Here is a 17,550-nt window from a genome sequence, read left to right as displayed (position 1 = left end):
AAATTTAAACTATGGTGTGAAGGATAAGTTCTCATAACCCCTGGCCCAACACGTAGTTTGGGATTTCAGGAAGTGATGCAGCAGTAAAGTTATGCATAGCAAATATATATACATATTAAACAATTGCAATGTATCCCACATTAACTATGGAAATCATTATAATTCACACTCAAATACTCCACTGACTGACAGCTATCATTTTAATCTTTGAGTTGAAGTTAATTTAAAATCATGTTTGTTATGCTAGCATGCTAGCTAGTAAGCAGAAATTGCAGTTCTTCAAATGACCACTAGAGGCTGGCTCCAAAACTGAGCTAATCCCCAGAGACCTATTACACAGAAATAAACATGTTTACAGCCTGGTGACAAAGTGTTCTGGTCTCTATAGCTAATTTACCCAACAATAGTTTTTTTTTTTTATAAAACTCACCAATATAAATTTACATGACAACAGTTACGCATAGAGAACATGTGCCCTCAAATGTTGCCAGTAGCTTGCCCACCTCAGCTCTACTTATTCTCCACTTTTGGTTTAGTAGGCAGCTAGGCGAGTCGAGCACTGGCAAGACGCCCCCATACTGATAGTCAAAACTGCTCTTTAGGAAACATCCTGCAGGGTTTGTCCGCCTTTATATACAGTCCAGTCCGTATGCTGTTAGGTGTAATGTTTAATATGAATGTGAAGCATATTAGCAAGCAAACATTTGCTCATTAGAACACGGCAGAAAGTGAGGAAACGTTGTAAGTTTTGCAGGTAAAAGGTAATGAACAGAAGTACAGGATGAATGCAGTTTTTAACCTGACTGTGTTATCCTGTGATAAATGTCCTCTTGCAATAAATGTCACATTAATCCAACTGTTTCTCACTCAAGACCAAAGTGGTGGGCCGACAGACACTTCAGACCCTGGAGCAATTAGCTGCTAATGTGGCTAAAACTTTTTTTTAAAAATATCGTGATAACTTAAGTTTGTGAAAGTAAAAGACACGTTTTTGATCCTTGAAAGAGAACTGTAGGGTGTTTGGATGCCGTCTAGGTGAAGGCCCTCGGTGTGAAACGTTACAGCATGTTGCTTCTCAGGCCTCAATCTAAAACCCACTATCACAGCCAAATATTGATCGTCTGTCAGAAACACCTGCTGATTGGGGTGTGGCCGGGTTTTCAGCCCACAGAGAGCAGAGCAGCGGCAGCAGTTTTCTCCCTTTGTTGATTGTTTATTTACCCTTTGAACTGCTGCCATTCATCCTTGGACCCTGATCCCGGCTGAGTGTTGAGAAATTCCACCCAGTCGCTGTTTAAACACTGATAGTAACCACGGAGGCTTTAATCTTAACAATGATCCTTCAGGCTGGTTTGTCAGTGCATTAAGAACAAGTGACTCATTAGCTTATGGCCCACGCAGACACTTCACCGCAGAGGAATGCAAGTCAAAGGTCCTCTGAGTGACGGACGCTCTGCCAGGAAAATTCAAAAACGCCATAAACAAAGTGTGCAACACGTTTGGAACTATGTGGTCATGATCTGGAAACTTCCTGCCGCACCGACAAAACAAACAAAAGGCGGTTTGACAAGAAAAATAAAAAAGTACTTAAGAACATATGCCACAGGGGAGCTACACCTGTTTATACTTGTGCGCCGGTGTGTCGGCATTGTTCTGTAATCACGCCGCTACATGCTAGCCAGTGGCTACTCAGATAGCACTTCACAGAATGGTCAAAAATAAGGATGAATTTTCCAGGCTGATGAGAGACGCAGACGATTAAATGCATCACGGACCAATTGCAACGGTTTCAGTCTGTGTCAACACAACGTCCAGGCTACAGTGTAGGCCGTACCCACAACTTAGATTTAATGTCTGACCATAAATCAGGCTCTAGTACTCAATGCAGGCTGAATTCCAGCATCCTTTACTTCTCTAACGCCTTTTACTTCCTGTCTCACTGCAAAAAACTCTCCAATAAAGGCACAAAAGGTTAAAAAAAAACCAAAAGATTTAACAGTCATCAACACAGAAATATGTGGAAATAGTAAGAGTCTGACATACCAATAACTATTACCATATATAGATTAAAATGAAATAAAATGTCCAGATTACACACTCACAGCCCTTTAGCAGGAACACCTGTACAATATCCGGCCAGGCCAAAATATTAGGAACACTTTTCAGTAGCTTTTCTGACAATCATCAAAAATTCAAAACATATAAACGTCATAAAAGTGCTCAGTGAGTGCGTTTTATCTGTAAATGTTCCCTTCACGTCTAACAAACGCCTGCTCTTTTATAAAAATGGCAACAAGTAGATGACAGAGGGCTGAAACGATTTAAGACTGCTTTTGATGATTATTCGGAGGATTTTTATCAGCTGCAGACAAAATGCCATTGTCCCCTGCCTCTGCCTCGCCTTGAATAAACTACGTGATGGGAGCAATCAGCCGGGGCTGGGTTTTCCGGGCGTGGTCATGTGAGCAGCCGGCTGAAAGATTTATTGTCCGGGATCAGCTGATCAAGGTGCTGCAGGTGGAGCAGCCTGTCAGAGCTCAGTGCGACTTTCTTTTTCCTTCCTCTGTTCCTCAAAGAGAGCTAATGCAGGGCCATTATTGGTCTGAGAGGTTTGTTTATATGGTTTTAAGTAAGATCTTTTTGCACAAATGCACTCAGTTTGTCCTTTATATAGTATGGTTTCTGCATTTAACCAGTTAAATAACTGACTATCCCTGCTTTCTTTAGATGTATCTGGCCTTTTCTCATCTAAATCTCAATCTTTCTCAGTTTAAAATGATTTTTAAAAAGTCTTAAGTCAGGTTTGAGTAAGTTACAGACATATTTGTGTTATAAGTTATCAGCCTGCACGGATGCAGCATCTGTCCACGGATGGCGGAGGCTCTCACTGGAGTGTCGGAGAGATGAGGAACCTGACGAATGCAAATCTTCCGAGCATGACCTAATGTCACTGAACAGCTCGTTCTCCACATGAACAGTGAGGGGAAACAGCGAAGCTCGACCGGTTGACGCTCCATCGCGAGCGTTGTTTTAGATACGACTCAGTCCACAGTGCTGTGTCATTAACTTGTTGTTATGGTAACAAGGGCAGAGGCCGCGACCCAAGAGCATGACAATGGGGAAAGAGGAGGCGGCTCAGAACTGAAACACCCTCATGCCCCTATGAGGTTCCTTTTTCTGTCCAGTTTAACTTTGTTTAGACGGACACTCGGCTTATAGATTTTCTGAACCTCCCTTATCGATGCAGCCTCCACCTTATTAGCCGAATAGTTTCGCTGTTTACATTTGGGCTGTGTTATCAGCTTGTCAGACTGTAAAGCACTTTGGGTCACACTAATCTGAACTAAAGCTGCTCAATCTGCAAAGGTCTAAATACTCAAATTTAAGCAGGAAAATTGCAGAATTTAAAGCATATTTACAAAGATGGCAAGTGGAAGTGGCAGCCATATTGCTCATTGGACTCAGGTTTGTATCTAAAACCCACTTGTGAAAGCATTAGTTTGATGATTCCACAACTTATCCTTAAGTATCATTATTAAATGTTTATTTGATTAGCTTTCAAAACTCCCATCGATCTCATCTTAAGTGCTAATTATCTAGCATACACAGTAGTTCAACCTCACAGTGCTGCTAACAGGGCTGCTGACTCTTGTTTGTATCTTAAAACATATTTGGTGATGTTAATTTATGGATGTTTTTTGTGGGTCTTTTTCAAAAGGAGACCCTTTGGGAGTTAAATATTTAATTAGACTGTTGTGCCAGCGGGTGGAGTCAAATCTTTGATTCTCAGGAAAGAAAAAAACAGACCATGCAACATAAAGACATTTCTTTCTTTGCCTCTACGTCCTTTCGTATTTTCCCTTATCGTAAGCTCCCTCCTCCTCCTCCTCCCTCTCCCTCTTACAGAAACAGGTGTAGCCTGGAGGGTTGAACAGCTGCTTCTGTGGCGCCGAGTCAGCGGATCAGGTCTGACAAACTCTCGACAGACTCCCCCGATACCTCCGTCTAACTCAAGATCCCGGCCACTTCTTCCACCTCCTCATCCGCCTGCCCATCGAAAGCTGCTGGTTGTTTTGGTACCCGAGCACCGGCCCCGGCCATGTGTCTCGGCGCATCACCGTTGTAAATACAGAAGCTTGACTGACACAGCAGGCCGACGTGCATCAACACAGACGAGATGCGCGGCCCCCCGGGACGCTGAGCAGACAGTCCTTCGCCCTGCAGGCCCTGTCTCTGTTTCTGTTTTTACTTTGGCAAAGATCAACACCTCAAAGAAATCATCTTCCATCTTCCCGTCCCCTCTTTTCCCCATCATCCCCGACCCATCCCCTCCCTCTGCCGGTGCCTACAGACTGACAGTCTGCTGTTGCAGCTGTCGCCAGCCTGACTACAATCACAACACACCGGGGAGAAGAAATGGAAGAAGAGGCAGAGGGAGAAGGCTGGAGGGAGTCAGAAAACAAAAAAACAAAAAGAGTAACCGAGAGGTAGGTTGGATGTAATGAGGGAGGAGGTGGGTTACGGGGTATGAAGCTGAAGAAGCAAAGGGGGGGATGGGGGGGGGGGCGGTTTTAAGATGAGGAATGGGGGATGGGAGGCAGGAGAGGGACAAATATGACAAGAGGGAAGAAAGCTGCAGAAATGAGGCCAAAAGAGGAGGATGAAATATTGGGAGAGACGAGATGGAGGGGAGAAAAAGGCCGAAGTGCCACGAGAAAGAGGGGAATAATAAGTGGATGAAAAGATGCGGGCTACTGGAGGTAAAGAGAGATGACTGCAGGGAAAGCTTTTGTCATTTTCCTGGCAGCACATACGAGATGTCTTTGTATCTCAATAGGTCCCTCCACTTTTCTTCGGCTTTCTCTCATCTGTCATCTCTCAAGAGATTTTGAGCAAAAGGAAAAACATCTTTCATAAAATCAAAATCAGATCTATTTGGTTCAAACAAAATCCCTCTGATTTAGGTTTTAAAACCACCATCAAAACTCTAAAACCTGAATCTTTCACTAGGTCACAGCAGATGAGACCTTTTCTTGTTACTTCTGCTGCATTTAAAGAATCTCTGTTCACGAACAACAGTCAGTTTACGCTAAAAACAAAATTTCACAGCACAGCAAGACGTGCATTGAAGCACCGGCTCTCTTCCCTTTCCCCGTTTGCTTTGATTCGGAGGTTGTAGCGAGTGTGCTCCCATGTCATCGATACCCCGGCTTGGCTCCACTTGTACAACCACAGGCCATCGGGGCTCTAATCCCGAGCGCTGCAGTGGCACAGTTTCACCCTGCGGCCATTCACTTTGTCTCCACACAAACGCAGCTGCCAGATTCGTGTGATCGTGGCAGGCTCTCTCTCTCTCAGAAGAGATGGAGGTATTAAATGAGGCGGCTCTGTCGTGCGTAGAGTGTGTATTTGTGTGCGTGCGCCATGAAAATGGGAGTGGGTAGAGTGTGGGAATTCACAGAGAGGTCCGAGCGTTTGTCACTCAGACACAACTTTCATTCTTTCGGATAACAAATTGCAAACCGCAGCAAACGCGAAACATTGAGCTGTGCACCACAACAACTATCAAACACAATCTATTCAGTCAGTGCTTAGTTGAACAATTTCCAATATCTGAGTAAGGAAAGGAGAAAACAAGATCCAAGAAAAAGTGTAATGGAACTGAAAGTCTCACGTCATGAACTGCTATACTGAGAAAGCTGCATAAGAGTGGTACCACGAACTTAATCTTCGATGATTGTGACCAAACTGATGAAAGTACAAGGTCATTTTTTCACATTTTTACATTTGGACTATCGCCTGCATTTTGTAGAAACAAACATGTTCAAGTATTTTCAGTTCAGTCAATAATCCGAGTCCAATCATTGCAACCAAATCCTTTTTGTCATGACATAACTTATTTTAAGGTGAGTAGGGCTGAACCATCTGTGACCTCACTCGTAGGATTCCTACAAATTTCAGTTTTGGGGCTCAACTGCTGATTACACTGGGTGTCGCCATCTTGAAAGTGCCTGATGGTGCAATGAAAGCAATAACTCAGTCAGCGTGGGCAGGGACATTGCTGTCGAGCGTCCGCTGTAGTGTCACTCAAGCGCTCGGGTACGTCATCGATACGGGGTTCGGAACGGGCGGCATTTGATGATAAATACAACAATGGAACAGGTGAAGCTAACACATGGGACTGGTTGACGCGTCACTGCATCAGAGCAGCATCAAAAAAAAGTTATAACCTGCACAAGTTTCGAGCCGGCAGTCTAGCCTGACATGTACGCAACAAATGTTGGACGTCAGCTTGTCGCTTCATATCGCTGGCTTCCATTGAAAAACGTGTTCAAGCTCTTTTCACAGCTAATTCAAAAATTAGCAAAGAGGTGGAGTGTGAGTAGATCTGAGGCAGCAACCTGTTACTGCACTCACCTGTCACTCAAATTGTCTTTGTCTTGAATTTATGCCCAACGTTAAACTTTGATATAATTTAAATGGGAAACTTCAATAAAGATTGACCCTACATACAGTTGTCATGAATGGAGAAATTAGCTATAGAGACCAAAACTGTTTTTTTCCAATGACTTTATTTCTGTTGTAAAGTTGAACATTTTAACACGGAGGAACTAACTGTGACGACATATTCGCATGTCAAACGTCCACATATAATAAAACCTTTGATTCTGGTATTGACTCTCAAGTTTCTACACGCCGAACACACAACATACTCTCTGCTGAGTGACTGAAGGGTCCTTCACATGACTCCACTATGAAAGTGGGTGAAGGACCTCCGGGTCGGGGGGACCTCCGGGTCGGGGGACACCCGGCGCCTTCTCTGCTTGGCCTGACTCTCCACTCTCCGTGCCAGGCGTCTGGCAAACAACAATGACCCTCTAACAGCAGAGTCAACAGCCACCAAACATGCCACGGGCCAGGAGGTGCCAATGCAAGTGTGAGTGTGTTTATCGCTTTGTCAACAGAAATGAAGAGAAAGTCAATATGAAACATAACACAATGAACATTTTCCCTCAGGTTATGCTTAAATTCAAAAAAACTCTCGTGCCACTGACTGAATACACAACGTTGAGGAAACACTCGCCTCTGGCGTTTAACACTCGTGTTTGCTCCACTACTTATTTGCCTGTCTCCTGACTCAGAGTAAAATAAAACACTCTTCAGACCTGTTTTGCAGACTGGAATTCAGAAACACTACGGACATTTTTTCCTGGAGTCTCTCTGTTTATGCAAATTCACTGCAATTATTTAACCCAGGGGTCAGTATGTCTTTACAGTGTGTGTGTGTGCATACAGATACAGTTACAGAAGGAGAACATGACAAAGCTTTAATGAACAGCGACCACAGAACATACCCAGCAGAATTACTGTCAACGTGGTGCATTTATAAGTGAATCTGTTACTCAGCTGTAATATGCAGTTAATAATGTACAACAACATGCAGCATGAGGGTGTGTAAATGCGTGTCAGTGTGCTCGGCTTGTCTGCAGGGAGCCAGAGCTGCAATGCAGCAGAGAGAGCAGGGAGTCATCGCTATTAACTGGCTTCAAATCAACTTTTTATTGACCAGTGGAGAAAGCAATCCTGATGTGTGCGTGAGCGTGCGGGTGCACGGGTGCCGCCATTGACTGGTGTCACTGCTGCTCTCCATTTGTCTCTCGCTGAACCTCAGCAGTGTTTCCTTCTAACATACAAACATCTGTTAGCAGCGTGGCCGAGTTCACACACTGAGCGAAGTCCAAAGTCCTCCCAATAATCCACTCAGTGTTTTATCGCCAGTCTGTGATGAGCCGGGCCTTATGGAGTCAGTCTGTGATCACATACTGTAACTGCTCTACACACACTCAGCTACTACTACAGTTACTGAAGTCTCTTATTTCTCCAAATTCCTTTTGATAACATATCGTAGCGTTGCTAAAAGTGAAATGTTATTTTATTCTGTTTAAATAAAGAACATCTGAACTGTTTAAATAAAATATCACGGTTAGCTAGCGTAAAAAAAATCCAACTGTGCGATCGTTTTAGAGGATGTAAGAGGATGTAGTCTGTGGTGCTGTTAAACTATTAAACATTAAAGGGTTTCTGTTATTTAGCCTAGCACACTGACCAAAATAAAAGAAGCACCACAGCCTCCAAAATGAGAACACAGTTGAATCCACGCCTCTCTTCAGCTATTTTAAATAAACGCTGAATACCATGACCTCCATGAAGATAAGATTTAGTGCAGGACTGTTATATTAGAAAACACTTTATTGTAGTCGCTAGTGTACCTAATGAACTGGCACGTGAGTGCAAATGTCAACAAATCATGAATTACTTTACAGGACACTTACTCAGTCATTGTTGTCTGTTCGGCGTTCTAAAGTCTGCATGTAAAGTCGGTAACCGTAGCAACAGACAGATAAAACCATAGCATCCTCTTTGTGTTGGAACGAGCTAACAAGCTAACAAATGCTGCAATATGTGGAAACACCTACTGGCGGTGCACAGATAGATATTAGAAATAAATTAAAAGCACGTCAGGACGCATCAGGTGGCATTGTCTCTCAGGTGTGACACCAATAAAGGATCTTGGGTGAATCGTGTTCAAATGAATCATTAGCAAAAGTCAGATAATTAAAGGGGAACCAGTGTTTTTTACAACCTGGACCTTATTTCTGGCATAAAATATGGTAATTTACTCACCCATATAACTTTGATGTCATTTGGAGTCGTTCGGACGATATTTAGATCCGCTCAACGGGGAATAGCACTAGCGTATCATAACAAAATATTGGTGAAATGAACGAGTTTCATAGCAGATAATGTGTTATTTAGAGGCTGCATTTCGGTACGCTGATCTAAATGTCTGACGAACAAATTAAATTAACACCTAAGTTATATGGGTGAGTAAACGATCGTATTTTATGCCATAAACAAGGTCCAGGTTGTAAAAAACACTAGTTCCCCTTTAAATTGTCTTACAAGTCATCAAAAGTGGTCTGTTGGAGGGTCATTTTAACCACTGCAGTGGGTTAGAGACGCAGCTTTGGAGCCAAAACATCACAGGTACGCATCCTTCTATGTCTCCTAGTGTCTCTGTTGCAGCTGCAGCAATAGTACTACGAGTGTAAAATGAAAGTCCATGCTCACTGACTGTGACACAAAAACATGATTTTTCTGAAAAGACATCAGGGCGAACAAACGTATCTGGGCTGCTGCTTTGTGTCTCTCCATTTGTCCCATGAAGAAAAAACATAATCTAAAACCACACCAGAAATTCTGTAATCATTTTGAGATAACTTGATGCAAACATTGACCACACTGAGCAGGATTAATCGCATGTTTACCGTCTTAGTTACGCCTGCTGTTGGCACAAAAGACAAAGTCAGGGGCTCACCAAAGTCAGAGAGTGTAATCCCCCGCTGATCATCGATAACTGTCCCAAAGTTCACAGCAATCCATTTAATAACTGTTGAGACGTTTCAGATTAGACCAGTGGTGATAAAATGAGCGTCATTAGCAGTCAAGACTGAGACCAAGTCGTTTCTGTGGCAGTTCAGATGAATTTAAATTGATCAGATCTGTGTTTTAATACAAATCTTACTTCCCATATATTAATCTATCGTACACTGACCATTTTTCACTATATGGGATTTATACAGTGGTCAGATCACTACCTATTGCAAACCTGCACAGGCTACTTCCTCGTTATTCCTGCATTTATTTGAATTGCAGTGTCGCGTATAATGAGGCCCACAGTGGAGACAGATAGACACAGACAAGAATGGTAGCCTTAATCTGCAGCTATCTCACTGAGAAAAGAAGAATGGTTTGACCTCCTCTCAAACTGGCCTTATATTTCTCCCTATTCCTGCGTTCATCCCTGCCTCCCTCCCTCCCCCCATCCATCGCTCTACTCCCTTTCCCAGCCGAGCCTTCAGGGGGTTTCTCTACAACCACTGCATTCCTGCTCTGCTCCTCTACCCATCCTGCCTCGCCTCCATCCATCTCTCCACACTGTCATTCACGGCCTACAGTCTCCCCTCGCTACCTCCATCTCCCATCTTTCTCCCCCCCCCCCCGCCCCACACCCCTGCAGTGACTCCTGCCATTGTGAGCTCTGCCCTCGCTCTGTCTTGGGCTGCTGTGTGAGAATGGGGTCATTGTTGCTGTGCTGCGGCGTGTACATGACAGTGTGTGCGTACGACAGTAGGAGTTGTCTGCCCTAGCGCCAGCATGTCCTACTGCCCGACCTCCATAAGCACACAGGCCTGCATTCTCACTGCACATGCACCAAGCTTTCAGCAGAGCTTCCATCAGTCTCCCTACTTCCCTTCCCCGATATACAGTATGTCACAGTTTGAACAGATTGATGTAGAAGGTAGTGTATAATTATGGCTGGATTCATTCTGGAGTATACGTCTCTTATATGAACTGTCCTTTTTTAGTTATTAGTTTGTCTATGTGTGTATTTTTTAGTTATTTGTTCAAATTCAGACACAAGACTGAAAGCTTTGCCCTGAATTTCAACTCCAACGTGGGCGAGGAGGAAGATTTTCAAACATTACTGAAGAAAACTGCTGCAAAATGTTATTATTGCATATTTTCCCAGAAAACAACAAATTTCATCTATATTCTGATTTCCTGTTGCACCATCAAATGTCCCTAAACTAGACAATAATTAAAGATCGGGTCAAAAAAATGGTTGATCTGAAAATCTGGAGAGTTATTTCAATGCCAATAAATTAATGCACGGTACACTTCTATACTTTAAAGACAGGTGTGATAACAGTTTCCTGCTCCAGATCTAGTATCGCCGGCTCGCACTAGTCCAGTTAGTCACAGTCTCGGCCTCCACTCTGTCTCTCTGAGGGATTAGCAGCCAGCACTGGCCACCACTCTAATCCTTTCCTCAACAGACTCGCTCTTACGTTCTCACACACACAGCTACAGCCATAGACACAGGCTTTTCAATGACAGCGACTATATGCCATATCTCAGCTTACTAATCTGTTAAGTAGCTATTACAGCACTTGTGAGCTGTGCTGTTGTTGCCGTCACGGGTTGCGATAGTTTAATACGTTAACCGAAAACAAAAGACACATAAGTCCTGTTAAATTAAATTTATTGCATCTTGATGTGTCATTTAAACAGAGGACTCTGTGTGTAAGCAGCGTACTTGACAGGCCAGCTTTGAGAAGCGGGGCTCCCACTATTCAGGTGATTGTTGACTGTGTAAACACAGCTTTTATTTGAAGCTACAGCAGTCAAAACAGCATCTGATGTCAACCGTGCTCTGTCCTCATATTGTGTGTCTACACTATTAGCCTTGGCATTCATATTTAAACATCGCAGACGCTTCATCTGCCACCAACTAAAACTTGTGTTCACATCCATTCGTTGCAGCTTATTAATAAATTATCTGACAGGACAAACATTATGTATGGAGTATAACTATGTATGTGAGAGCAGGGGGCATGTAGAGTTTATAGCCATGCCTCTGTCGTGTTGTTGCTAGCGACAGGTGATCGGCTCACCTGTATTGTCTTACCTGCTGACTCATTGCTTTAGAGCTGCATATAAAGTGTCGGTGACTCTCTGGTTTTTAAAAAGTAACCATGACTCAGTATAATATCCCGGTATTGAGGAAGTGAAACACAAAGTATAATTTATGGGAAACAAAACATATCAAATAAAGATAAAGACACCATGATCCGTGTCACACCGTCAACATATAATAGTCAGAGTTTGCTCAGGAAACGGCTGTTGCCTAAAATGTCAATAACCATGAGCATCTTTTAGACTTCATATCCACATTGATGTAAAAGTAAATGCAATTAAATGAGATGCTTCACAGAGATAGACTGTTTCAAAGACACAAGCTCAATAATTTAATTTTGTCTCTTTGTCAGTAAGTGAAGCTAGAAATCCAAAAATCTTCAGCCGTTCATAATTAATAATCCAAATTCACACTTGTTCAGTGGATTTATGAAATGACCAGTTAAAGTGAGTCTGATTAATAACTGCAATGACTGTGATGAAAACCCCAAAGCATGTCATGGGTACATGCTCTCCGATTGCTGTCCACAGTGATATATTTTAAATTCAGACATCAGCATAGCCTTTCCAGGTGGTTTCCTATAATATTCTGTATAATTTATCAGTTGATATCTTGTATGAGATGGTTTGGTCCAGACTGAGAAAGTGTCTCTGTGAATTTATTGGCGAAAGCACAAATGTACTCTGTGGATGAACCAATTTATTTTGAATTTACATTTACATTAAATTAATCCCTGAATAATAATGACATATTTCCATTATCCCCACATTTTGTTTTTATTAATTGAAGCTTAAAAATAAATAATCCTGTAGCAATGTGAGGGTCGTCTTTAATTCATGCAAATATAATAATATTTAGGCCTCATACAACTGTGTCAATAATGTTGCTCTCACCACTAATAAGATAACAGTAAGGTCCATATACTGTATCTTTAGACACACTTTTATTTGCTGTTTATCAACATAAATTCAAGTTACAGTTTTATAATGTAAGACAGGCTTAAAGTGGAGACTCGTAATCCAAATTAAAGGAACAGTGTAAGAATTACTACCAGTTTTATGCACAGTCCGCTATTTTCAGGAGCTCAAAAGTGATTGGATTCACCATTTAACAAGTAAAAAGGCCTGAAGTTCTTTACAAACGTTGCATTTGAATTTGGAAGCTTTTTATGTCAAACCACAACGTGCATTTGAGCCTCTCAAGGGCTCGATCCAAGCGTAACTGGTCGTCATTAAGCTGCAAGAGCAAAACTCATAACGTACTGCCAAAGCAGCTCAAGCGTTTTTGAAGGTAAAGCTGATCAAGCGGCTTTTCACTTGACACGAAACGAAAGGCAGAAAGACCCGTGGTCACCTTGCAAAGCATCACACAGGACAAACTCTTTTTTTTTTGTTGATGTCTGTTGGTCCCACACTTCAGGCAGCCACTTCCTGCAGAGGATTCTGAGCAAGATATTTTTAAAAATCAACATTTTATTTATGTCTGTCAGAGTCCCGTCAAAAAGGGACTTTGCCATAATTTAGATGTGAATACTTTCAAATTAAGAGCCTGCACTTAAAGCTCATATTTGATAAATGACTGTAACTTGAATATGGTTTGATAGACAGCTAAAATAGCAAACATTGCATCAGTGTCCAAACATACAGGAACCTAACCGCATATAGAAACATTTCTTGACTCTTATTGCTGAAACATTACGCAGCCTAAAGACAAGAAGAAAGTGACTTTTAGGTTATATCAGGATATTACGACAACCAAAATCAATATTTAGTGTCACTTGGAGCTGAAATAATTGGTTAATAAATTGAATAGACGACTGAATGACTAAGTCGACCTGAAGCTCCTCTGAAAATCAGCTTTACTCGCTCTTACTTGTTTAAGTAACTTGGTTACACAATACAATTACATATTAGTCAAGAAAATAAACATCAAATTAATTGATAATGACAGTATACTGACTTTATGTTAATATACTGGATCTTTCGTGTCTAACAATAGTGATCTGAATCTTGCCACCCTTTCGATTTGCTTCAACCCCACATCTGAGTGCAGTGAGGAGGACCGGTGCCCTATGCTTTGAGGACCTAGAGGCTGATCCAGGATCAGAGTGACAGGTAAGGCATGACCACGAGGGCGATGACCTGCCAACCCACAAACATGCTGTGACATCACTCTAAGGAGGTCATGGTAATCAGATTATCCCCGTTACACAGACTCGCTGTGGGCCTGAACGGCTTCAACGCTCAGCAGGTTAAAATACTGAATCACACATGCTCAGACGCCTTAACTCAGGGGGGATAAATTTAGACGAAAGCGAGACAAAAATAAAACTCTTGTGTTGTAAAAGATTTTCACAAAGCTTCGTATTGATCTGAAAGTGTCACGTTTTGCCTTGATGATTTTTTCTTTGGGAAAGTGAATGCAGGAGGAGGCTGATGGGAGACTGAAGACAGGCTCGGGGGCCCGAGCTGCTCTGTAACCGCAGTGATGCCAAGTGGTCGGCGGTTTGAAGAGGACACCTGAGACCAGCGCACCTGGACAATGAGCTGAGGTGTAACCCTAAACTGAGATGAACCACTGTTTATCCCCCACGCTCTCCTTCTCTTGTTCTTTCCCATCAGTCTACTCTCTCATTTCATACAGCTCCACTCTCTCTGGTCCCCAAGCTTATTTTCTCCCCACCACCTGATCTATTCCACACTGTTTTTCTCCCAATCTTTTGACTCACTGCATCTCTCCTCTGTCTCTCTCTCTCACTTTCTTCCCATCCTTCCCCCTTCTGGGCATCACCAAGCTAATTCAAACATCCTTCAGTGCGGGTGTGAGTCATATAATCACATACTTAACGATTAGCATCCCACATTTTTAGCCAGATCCATCGTTCAGGAAGGAAAAGAGGGTGCAAGGCCTCCATGAGACGTTCCTGCATTTCTTCAGTTGCTGTTTTCACGCACAATACGCTAAATTGGGGTACTGACATTTCTGCGCTGCAGCTGACAGCGGCTAGCAGCTGTATGACTCAGTGACACAGAAGCAGTGCCCATGTCACCACGGACAGGCAGCGCTGTGGTGTTGTTGCCAAGGCTCTGTCGTCCAATATGCGTCTGATCCCACATCGTTACTGGTGGAGCCGCACAGGAAGGAAGTGGTGGAAAGAGATGGGAACTGGGTATAAGTGTGTTTAAATTACACTGACTTCTGCCGCCTCCCTACTGAAAACACCTTTAGTCAGCATCCTGCACGCCCCACCCGTATTTGTGCACTCCATCCCCCTCACTCATGCCACTTGGGATAAATACACAATGTCTGATCTGCACTTACAGTACGCACTCACACGCGCATTCAGATGCTCGCTGTGTATTATTTCTATGATGCACCAAAACAACTGCAACTGCGTCTTTAAACAGCAAGTAGCACAAAGGACCAAAAATAGCACAGTGAGTTGCAGAGCAGATCTGCTCTCCTTGAGGAGGGGAGGAAGGAGGAGGATGAAGAGCAGGAGGAGGTGCCGAGGGATGTGACAGGGAAAAGATGGCAGAACGAGACCAGTTCTCCAGGACTTAGGCCTCCCTGCTGCGTTCAATTTAAGTTCCTCCTCTAACGTCAGCAAAGACACCTCCAATCATACACTGGGATTCAATGTCAAGAAAATCAAAATTCAGCAAAGTAATAACATTATTAGGCTTCATGTTTGCAATTTACAGCTGTCTGCATGTTTGTTGTAGTTGAATCTAGACCCCACACATGTCTGTGTTAAAAGTGGGTCAAATAATTTAAACAACAACATATGGCAACGTAATGTGTTTCAGCCGTTTCTAAAAACATTTTTCTAGTTTCAGATAGTAAATGTTTCTGTTCTTATTGAAATTATTGTTTTGAAAGTAATAATTCTATGATGTGCTGGTTTTGCTAGCCACTTCCTCCTGTTGCTAAGCTAAGCTAACTGTCTCACGGCAGTAGCTTTATATTTACAGCACAAACAGAGTGGTGTCGCCTTTCTCTGTATTTACCATAAAGACAGTAGTCTTTTGTTTTCTTCTCCAATGGAAGCAATAGTGTGATTTACAGTAAAGCAGTCTTGAATATGGTCGCCATGGGCAACACGTCGCAACCGTATTAGCCCACTGTTTCTGCCTTGAGTTGATGTCAGAACAAAGTTGGAACCGTGTCAATAATTTTAATCTGGCTCCAATCTACCATGCATTCAAACCAGCTAAACAGTCCTGAGTAGGGAGAGAAAAAATTAAGGCACGCCAACTGTAGATAAAAATAAATAAATCCTGCAATATTCAAAAAGGGATATAATATTCAGCTCTTTTAAAACTGTATGACTGAACAATCTTTCATTGTTCACATCAATAATTTGACAACATAATTCATCCACACCACCAACTAAAGCCTCCAAATAGAAATCAGTGGAAACAACACCTCTGTCAAACATCTTCAACAAAAACTATTACCTTCATAAAGGCAGAATTTATATAATGCTGTGATGTTGGGACCTTTTTTAATCCACAACCTCAGATGTGACTCCAGTGACATGCATAGAAGGGTGAACTTCATTCTTCAGTATTGACCTTGGGTGTTGTAATACGACAAACAATATCTTAGCACAATGTCTTCTCAGTGTAAATATTCTGTCACCTTGAGCCACGGGATAAAAACTGAAGACGTCTCCATGACAACTGAGCGAACTTCATCGGCTGATGAATGCCTGAACATTTCTGGTGCATGGATTCTGACCTACAAATCGAGGCCGTGTTATGGATTCTTTTTCTGCCCTGATAAAGATCTATCCCAGATCATAAAAGTTTGAAGTCTAGCCTGGTTATTCCAAGTTCCTGCTGCTGGAGTCTTGACCTTTCCACAATTTATTGTCCTCCTAAAGAAATATAAAGACCTTCTGGCCTTTTGCTTTATTTGCTTCACCTCCAAAAACTATCCTCTTGAAATGTGTCACCAGAGTAAATATAAGACAAATTAAGTTACAGTTTGAAGTACTTACTATTGCTGGACTTGAGGTCTCTGTGGATGATAGGTACGAACGCCTGGTTGTGCAGATAGTCCATCCCTGTTGCAATCTGGACCGCCCAGTTCACCAGAACTCTTGGGGGAACCTTCTTCCCAGCCAGGGCCCGGTTCAGAGCCCCTCCTCGGGCGTACTCCATCACCAAGCAGAGGTTGGGCTCCCGCAGGCAGACCCCGCGGAGAGAGATAATGTTGGGGTGCCGAAGCATCCAGAACAGCCTGGCCTCCTGCCGCACGCTCTCTGCTGTGGCACTAATATCCTCATCTGGGTCTTGTCTGGCGGCCTTTACAGCTACTTCCTCTCCCCGCCACACTCCTTTGTACACCTTCCCAAAGCCACCAGCTCCTATCACCTCCTCCAGGAGCAGTTCCGAAAAGTCAATCTCCAAAGGACATACACCCACCCCACCAGCCACCAACCCTCCAGCAGTCAGCTGCTGGTAACTGGCAGCATCTCCCCTCGTGACATAGTTGGATGGAAAGATACCCACCTTGTCCTGGATCTTTCCCGTCCACCACCCCTCATCCCCTGACACTTTGGAGTCTTTGGAGAGAACCTCAAGAAGGTCCCCGCGCCGCAGGGTTAGCTCCTCATCTGCTGTGGCCTCATAGTCAAACACTGCTGTCCAGTAGGGGTTGGGGTTGTTGGCCCCACATCGGTGACCAGGGTGGGAGTCTGGGGAGCCAGAGGAGGAGATGGTGGAGGAGTTCCAGCTGCTACCGTTCTCCACCTGCACGACTGGGGCGGGATACATCAGTGGCGGAGGGGTCATATTCGGGGGAATGGATGAGGAGGAGGTAGTAGAGAAGGGGGGGCCAGGGGGGATTAGGCAAGGGGGAGGCGGTGAGCAGCAGCCCCCGCAGCTGGTGCAGGACAGGGGGGCCGCCGTGCTGCTCGCTCTGCCGTATGGGTTCATGGCAGCCTGACTGCTGTTTGATGCTGTAGGCCTGCCCTCTGTCAACTCAGGCACAAAATCCAT

The 17,550-nt window shown here is 43.4% G+C and overlaps 1 protein-coding gene across 1 annotated transcript in view; it reads right to left on the bottom strand.

The window, feature by feature from the left end:
- Positions 1–17,550, bottom strand: part of map3k10 (mitogen-activated protein kinase kinase kinase 10) — a gene marked incomplete at its 5' end in the record, with an annotated part of 31,988 nt that extends 14,438 nt beyond the window's left edge. Inside the window, one exon of the mRNA XM_084558051.1 lies at positions 16,548–17,550. Coding sequence (XP_084414177.1) covers positions 16,548–17,550 — 1,003 coding nt within the window. The remainder of the gene's footprint in view (positions 1–16,547) is intronic.

The sequence above is a fragment of the Chelon labrosus genome (genome assembly GCF_963514085.1).
Source record: "Chelon labrosus genome assembly, chromosome: 13".
In the NCBI taxonomy this organism is placed as follows: Eukaryota; Metazoa; Chordata; class Actinopteri; order Mugiliformes; family Mugilidae; genus Chelon; species Chelon labrosus.
This window is presented reverse-complemented; position numbering and strand designations above follow the sequence as displayed.